General features: G+C 41.1%; 1 protein-coding gene across 1 annotated transcript; it reads right to left on the bottom strand.

The window, feature by feature from the left end:
* Positions 1 to 2,556: 2,556 nt before the first annotated feature.
* On the bottom strand, positions 2,557 to 3,502 carry AHSP (alpha hemoglobin stabilizing protein). The gene is made up of 3 exons (XM_077904939.1): positions 3,393 to 3,502; positions 3,147 to 3,225; positions 2,557 to 2,925 (listed from the first exon to the last, which is right to left on the bottom strand). The coding sequence occupies exons 2-3, from the start codon at positions 3,219 to 3,221 to the stop codon at positions 2,722 to 2,724; spliced, it is 279 nt and encodes a 92-aa protein (XP_077761065.1). The 5' UTR covers positions 3,222 to 3,225; positions 3,393 to 3,502; the 3' UTR covers positions 2,557 to 2,721.
* Between the last annotated feature and the right edge of the window lie 4,691 nt (positions 3,503 to 8,193).

Here is an 8,193-nt window from a genome sequence, read left to right as displayed (position 1 = left end):
TGAAAGTCAACATCAGGGAAGTATGATAGTTAAGGTCAGGATCAGGGGTTTGCTGGTGGTAGTGTCAGGATCAGCTTCAGGATCAAAGTCAGCATGTTAGTGTCAGGTTAATGATCAGGGTCAGGGTGAAGGTCAAGTTAAGTGTTGGGTTGAGAATCAGAGTCAGCATGAATGCCAGGGCTTTGGCCAGGTTCAGTATGAGAGTGAAGATAAAGGGTCTTGGCCAGGTTCAGTATGAGAGTGAAGGTAAAGGTCATGGTCAAGGGTCAGTGACATGTTGAGAGTTAGAGTCCTGTCATGGTTAGGGTAAGGTCATACTAAGAGTCAATTTCAGGGTAAGGATCAAAACAAGATCCAGGTTGAGAGTCAGGGTCAGAATTAGGGTCAAAATTAGGATCAGGTAAAGTTCAGTGTCTAGTTCAGCATCAGGATCAGTGTGAGGGTGAAAACAAAAGAGGTCAGCATGAAGGTTAAGGACATTTGGGAGAATAAGGGTGTCTGTCATTGTCAGGATCAAGGTCAAGTGGGACTGGGTAAGTGTGAGGGTCAGAGTGGAGTTAAAAGTGAGGTTAAAGTTCAGAGTCAGCCCTAGAGTCAAGGTCAAAGTCAGGGTCAAGATAAGAGCAGGGCAATTGCTGTAATATTTCTTTTGTTTACAATCTTACTTCTAGCATTAATTCAGCTGTCAACGCAAAAGAAGCATTATTCTTCCTGCTAATTTTGGTTTCTTTTTCTGCAGGAATAGTAATGGATTTGGGGTACTCACTGGCCAAGTAACTTTTATTGTATTCTTATGGACCATCAGATCCTGATGAAAAGTCAAAATACTCCAAATTTTACTCCTTTGTGGATGTACAACCAGATGCTTGCATGATAGGAATGCAAGAACATGCAGTGCAGTTTTAACAGGTTTCTGTCCATAACTAAAAAAAAAAAAAAAAAAAAAAGTACTGCAACTTCTTAATTTCATAGCTATGGAATGACTAGAATAGAATTTAGATGTTGAATTTCCCATTCCACTATAACATACCTGATAATCGATCATCTTCCTTTCAGCATTTGAGAAATGGTTAGCTAGCAATTCCCACGGTGAGATAGTTCCAAATTTATGGAAAAACTATCTTTATTAATTGAGCCAAAGTGGTTTCTGATCATTCTTTTCATGTTCATACAGCAACAGAGTTAATCCAATACTTATTTTCACATGGCTCCTCAGTCTCTCTCCTCAACCCATGTAAAGTAATGCAGGTCTTTCTGCAAAGGTAACGCTATGACTAATGTCCCAATCTGGGCAGGCCCTAGATTCCCATTAACAGGCTGAAATTTCCCGAGTGGCGCAGTGGGAAGGCCTTGGCATCCACCTGGACCACCAACCACACCTCAAAGATGCTCACCGCCTGGATTCCCAGGAAGGCTGCAATTCTCTTGATGAGTCCTCTCATCTTGACACTCTTAAGTTTGGAAGGATAGCGGGGGGGGGGGGGGGGGGGGGGGGGGGGGGGGGCGGGGCACTGAGAGCTCCTCTTCGACCCTGAGCTAGACTAACGAGGCCCCCAAACCAAAAGTAGATCTGAAACGTAGACTTACTGAAGGTTGGAAGGAGCAAACAACCGTCTCAGGACCAAATCTTTCTGGCTAAGGAGAAAACAGGAAATGATAAAGAAAGCTCCCAGCTCCCTCCTGCTAGCGCCAGCAGCGCCTGCACCTTGCATCTGATTAGCGCTCCCCGCCCCTTGGACCTGCGCTTCCTACCCGTGCCTCTCACATCTTCCTTCCTCCCCTGCGCACTGGTGCTGTGCACCCGTGAGGCTTTCCGCAGATGTTGCAAAGCTTGCTGGACATTCCTTTTTCTAACACCTTCATTTCATTTTTTAAACACTCATCAGACTGACTGCACCGTGATTGCACCCTAAAATGAAGACGTTTGCAATGTTTAGAGGTTGAAGAGAAAAGAGATCTAGTACTGGGAATGGCAGGAGAAGTTTAGGGCCCAGAGGAGAACAGGAATCTATGCTTCCCAAGCCTAGGATCTGAGGCTGAGGGATTCAGAGCCAAAGGTTTTCCTATCTGAAAAATAAGGGATGTATTGAATGGTTCCCAAGATCCTTTCCAACTCTCACAGCGATACTCCAGGGAGGTATTCTGTGGTATTAGAGTTCTGAGATCCTAGAACTTTGTTCAAGCTGGGGCTAAGGGCAAGGAATTCGAAAATTGAGATGAGTGGCCTCTTGATTTCACCTACTGTAGGATGAACAAGACTGGAAGTCTTTCAACAAGAATTTCACAGGGCCACAATTTCTAGAGAGCTTCTTTTTTCTTTTCCTTTTATTTTTTTTATTTTTATGATTCTAACACCCCAACACTTTCTCTCCGCCTGCCTGGCCTGTCATTCAGGCTATTTTAGTATTGCCCAGTGGTTACTTAAGGCTGCTAACCTCTGCTCTAAAGGAATTAAATATCCAAGATCATATCTAGGAAATAGAGCTAAAGGAAAAGGAACCAACTGCCTCCACAAGTCAGGGACCAACAACTGAAAAAGAACAGAAGAGACAGGAAGACCAGCAAACCAATTTGGTCTTTATTGAGGTGTCAAGGTAGAGTAACACCATGAAGGAGCAGAGCCTGAGCACTCCAAGAACTCGGAGGCAGGATTTAAGAGTTTCTTAGAGATGCAGGCCTGGGGTTTTGAGCTAAGAGAAAGGCAGTGGGTGATTTAGTTGCTCATAAGTGCTTCAGGAAAGCTCTATATTTCTCCAGGAAAGGGGCAGACAGAGTATTTAGCTCTTGCTGAAGTTCCTGGAGAGCCTTCTCCTGCTCTTGCTGCTCCCCCACCATCTTCTGCCTGTAATAGTTGATGTAGAAGTTCACCCAGTCATTCACCATAGTCACCATGGCTTCTTCAGGGATAGGAGGATTAGGGAAGACCTGCAGGGAGAGGGGATCACGAGGGAGAATGTGGTCAGCTGTGTGATTCAAGAATAACCCACAACCTCTGACATTCTCCTTTCTCTGACTTGTATTCCCTGTCTCTAATTGTTGCCATTAACTGCACCATTACGCCCCAGTTCCAAATTATTGTCCCTTCTCTGCCCTCACCCACCTGCCAAGAGTCTAGGCCTATCCTTTGAAACAGTGCCTGGGCTTACCTGCTGATTCAGCAGAACATTAAATTCCTTAATTCCTGTAGAAATGAGATCCTTATTGGCCTGAAGCAAAGCCATCTGCCTACGTTAGAGAAAGAGATCAAATTTAAGTATCCTTTTCTTCATTCCTGCATATTTCCCCCAATTCCCTTATTTCCCTTAAAGATCTCTGGTGCCTTGTAGGACCACCTCTCCAGCATCTTTCAAATCATATTCTGCTGAGATCACATTTCTCCCAGGTTGGCTCACCTGCAGGTCCAACGGTGTATGTCTCACCCACAGTTTCCAGGGTGTGTTATGTCCCTCTCTGAGCTAAATGTAGGCAGAGTCAAGTGTCAGCATAAGAGGGAAACGCCCTACATCTAGGTCCTGAAGGAAGGTGATAGGTCAACCAGGGGTTGGGAACAAGGGAGAGGTTTCTCTGAAGTTAAAAGATAGCAAGGCCATTAAAAACAGATAAGTAGGGAGACCTAGAAAACCAAACCCAGGACAGATCCTTGCCATCTGCCCCACATCCCAGTATCCACACTCCAAAACTAAAATTCAGACAAAAAGAATTAGTATCAACTGACTCCCTATTGGATGACAGATACTTTTTTTCCATTTCATTTCATTTAAATTCCAATATAGTTAACATACAGTGTTATAGTACGTTCACATGTACAATATAGGGACTCGATAATTCCATACATTACCCAGTGCTTATCACGATGAGTGCCCTCCTTAATTCCCATCCTCTATTTCACCCATCCCCCTACTCACTTCCCCTCTGGTGACCATCCATTTGTTCTCAATAGTTAAGAATCTATTTCTTGGAGGCTCTCTCTCCCTCTCTGTCTCTGTCTCTCTTTCACTTGCTCATTTGTTTTGTTTCCTAAATTCCTCATATGAGTGCAATTATATAGTGTCTATCTTTCTCAGACGGACTTATTTCACTTAGTTCCACTTAATTCTCTAGCTCCATCCATGTCATTGCAAATGGCAAGATTTCATTCTTTTTTTATGGCTGAATGATACTCCATTGTGTATGTATACCACATCTTCTTTATCTATTCATCTATTGATGGATACTTGGTCTGCTTCCATACATACAATTACCACATGACCCAGCAATTCCACTCCTAGGTATAGTTCATAAGAAATGAACATACACATCTACAAAAACACTTACATGCAGGGATGCCTGGGTGGCTCAGCGGCTGAGTGTCTGCCTTTGGCTCAGGGCATGATACCAGAGTTCCAGGATTGAGTCCTGCATTGGGCTCCCTGCATGGAGCCTGCTTCCCCCTTTGCCTAGGTCTCTGCCTCTCTCTGTGTGTCTCCCATGAATAAATAAATACAACATTTTATATATATATAAAACCACTTACATGCAAATGTTCACAGCAGCTTTATTCATAATTCCCCAAAATGGGAACAACTTAAATGTCCAATAACCACTGAATAGATACACAGATTGTGGCATATTCATATAATTAAATTATAATTAAATTCATATGATTAATTCAGCAATAAAAAGGAACAGACTAATGGTATTCATGAGAACATGGATGAATCTCAGAATAATTATGTTGAGCAAAAGAAGTTAGACATACAATAAAGAGGAAGAAACAGGGGCATAAGGAAGACATGAAGCAGGGAGGTGGCCTGGGGGATGGGTGAAATAGATGAAGGAGATTAAGAGTATATTTATCCTGATGAGCACTGAGCAATATACAGAATTGTTTTTTTTAATATACAGAATTGTTGAATCACTATTTTGTACACCTGAAACTAATATTTCATAAAAGATTATATTTATTATTTGAGATAGATAGTGAGAGAGCATAAGTGGGGAGGAGAGGGAGAAGCAGGCCCCCCACTGAACAGGGAGCCCCATGCGGGTCTCGATCCCAGAACCCTGGGACCACGACCTGAGCGGAAGCCAGGTGCACAACCAACTGAGCCACCCAGGCACCCCAACCTGAAACTAATATAACACTACACTGAAATTAAAATTTTTAGAAAAAAAAGAAGCCAGACATAAAAGATTATATACAGTATAATCCTAGATCTATGAAATTCTCGAATAAACAAAAACAATCTATAGTGGCAGAAAGCAGAGCAGAACACAAGATTAGAGATTAAAATGCAAAGCTGCTGCCTAAGGGAAATTTTTTGGACAACAGAACTATATATGTCTTGATTATGATAAGCATTTTCATGCACTGTTAAAGGAGTGTAAATTGGTAAAGCTTTTTGGAGAGATAATTTGACAATACTTGTTCAAATTAAAATACATATATGCTTCAACCCAATGATTCTGCTTTGAACTCTATTTTAAAGAATTATTCATATTCAATGTGCAGAAAGGTCTGTACAAGGAATTTGCCATAATAACGTTGAAATTATTTGCAATAATGAAAAGGCAGAAAAACCCAAATGCCTATTAATATAGGGAAATCACTAAAGAAATTATGGCATATTCATACTATGGCATGACATGCAGCTATTAAAATAAATAAGGTAGATATTTATGTGCTGATATGAAAAGATTTCTAAGATAATGTTAAACAAACCATAGAACAGACTACCCCGTGAGAGTAAGATTTAAACATAAAATTGTTTCCCTCTCTCCCTTCCTCTCTCTCTCTCTTTCTGTGTGCCCGTGCACGTGTGTGTGTGTGTGTGTGTGTGTGTCTAGAATAATAAACAATGTTCACTTCTGGGGATTGACTAGTATTTGTTGGGAAATGGAAAAAAAGGAATAAATGTCAAGGAAGAATTTGAACTTACCTATCTATATTATTATTTGAATTATTTTACAGAAAGAATGTATCCTTCTATTATTTGTATAACTCTTACAAAGAACACAAAATTTTATTTTTATTTTTTTAAAGATTTTATTTATTTATTCATGAGATACACAGAGAGGAGAGAGACAGAGAGGGAGAGAGAGAGAGAGAGAGAAAGGCAGAGGGAGAAGCAGGCTCCGTGCAGGGAGCCTGATGTGGGACTTGATCCCAGGTCTCCAAGATCAGGCCCTGGGCTGAAGGCGGCGCTAAACCGCTGAGCCACCAGGGCTGCCCAACACAAAATTTTAAAGGTAGAAAGAAGATGGTGTAATTCTAAAATCATTAGCCTCAAATTTGAATCCTGCCCCAGTGCTTAGAAGAGTAGCAGCTGTTCACTAAATATTTGTTGAATGAATATATAAATGAATGCTTTTGCCACTTTTCAGCTCTGTGACCTTGGTGAAGGCACTTCACATATATAAGGCTCAGTTTTCTTGTTTGCGAAGAAGCAATAAAATAATAAGGGCTTTCTCAATAGCCCTTACAAGGGCTATTGAGAAAATAAATTCATTCATTCCACAAATTGATATTTGGCACCTACCTTGCACCAGGCACTGGTACAAGGCGCTGGGAATATATTCAGTACCAAAGACAAAGTTCCTGTCCTCCTGGAGTTTGTGTTCTGGTAGGAGGAATGACAGAATGAATGATAAGGGCAACATCTGAGAGATAGGGCAAGACCCAGTCTACAGAGCTTTGTGGGCAAGAAGTTTGCCCACAAGAAGTTTGTGTTTCATTTTCTTTTTTTTTTAATTTTTATTTATTTATGATAGTCACAGAGAGAGAGAGAGAGAGAGAGGCAGAGACATAGGCAGAGGGAGAAGCAGGCTCCATACACCGGGAGCCCGATGTGGGATTCGATCCCGGGTCTCCAGGATCGCGCCCTGGGCCAAAGGCAGGCGCCAAACCGCTACGCCACCTAGGGATCCCTGTGTTTCATTTTCAAGTGTGAAGAAAAACCACTGAAGGATTTGGAGAGAATATTGCAATCTTCTTCTACAAAAACAATAGGATGCCACTGAAAAGTTTTAAGCAGAGGAGCTTTAAACTTCTTGGAGTGGACTGTAAGAGGGCAAGAGTGGAAGTGTGGGGATCAATGAGAGTAAAGTCAAGGAGATAAGCAGCTTGGAATAGTCTACCCAGTGCTTGGTATACTATCGAATGCAGACTACCAAGAGGTTTCATGGGGTAGGAAAAGGGGAACCATCACTCATCTCTTCATCAAGCTACTGATCTGGACACTTCTCAAAGAAGTGTATGATGAGTCCTTGTCCTTGCTTATAGTTCAGTTGAAAAGACAGGACACAAGTATCTAATAAAGGCAAATACAAACTGGCTCCAGAAAGCATATGGTAAGGGCTAAATAAATGCTACAGTGAACAAGGGCTGCCATGGTCTCTGAGCAGGAGAAATCAATGTCGACAATGGTGGTCAGTAACGCTAAGAGATCCATAATTAGCGTGACAATATATATTGCCCAGAACAGCTCCAGTCTGTTTCCCCAACATAATTATTTGTAGTGCCTCCTTTAATGACACTTTCAAAAATTCTGATTTGGGTAATGAATTATATGGTGATGTTAGTCATGAGGGCCATTTGAACTGCCTCAAATGGAGCAAAAAGCCCCATATTTGAAGACTTGACCTTAACTCCAAATAATGGTCAACACTTAAATACTGTTTAAGTACTTAAAAACTGTGCCAAACAGCTCTACACATGTGACTCATTTAATCTCAACTCAAACCTATTGTGGTATTAGTATTATTCCCATTTTACAGATGATGAAACTGAAGAACAGAGAGATAAAAAACTTGCCCAAGATCTCACAGATACTAAGTGACAGAACCTAGATTCAAACTAAGGCCCTCTGGTGGAATTCATCATAGAGGTTGGCTTCAGAGTTCAATGCACTCACAGGCTAACATTTAAAATATGTCACGTTTGTCAGCATGAAGCTTCCTCCAAAAGTTATAAATAGAATTATCCTACCCACTACTAAGTATTTACTTAAAGAATACAAAAGTACTAATTCAAAGGGATACATGCATCCCAATGCTTATAGCAGCATTATCTAAAATAGCCATGGAAACAGCCTAAGAGTCCACTAACTGATGAATGGGTAAAGAAGATGTGATATATATACATATACATATATATATTTTTTACACACACATAATAGAATATTACTCAGCCATTAAAAGGAATGAAATCTTGCT

The sequence above is a fragment of the Canis aureus genome, chromosome 8 (genome assembly GCF_053574225.1).
Source record: "Canis aureus isolate CA01 chromosome 8, VMU_Caureus_v.1.0, whole genome shotgun sequence".
NCBI lineage: Eukaryota > Metazoa > Chordata > Mammalia > Carnivora > Canidae > Canis > Canis aureus.
The sequence above is the reverse complement of the archived record's forward strand: the minus strand, read 5'-3'. Positions and strand labels throughout refer to the sequence as shown.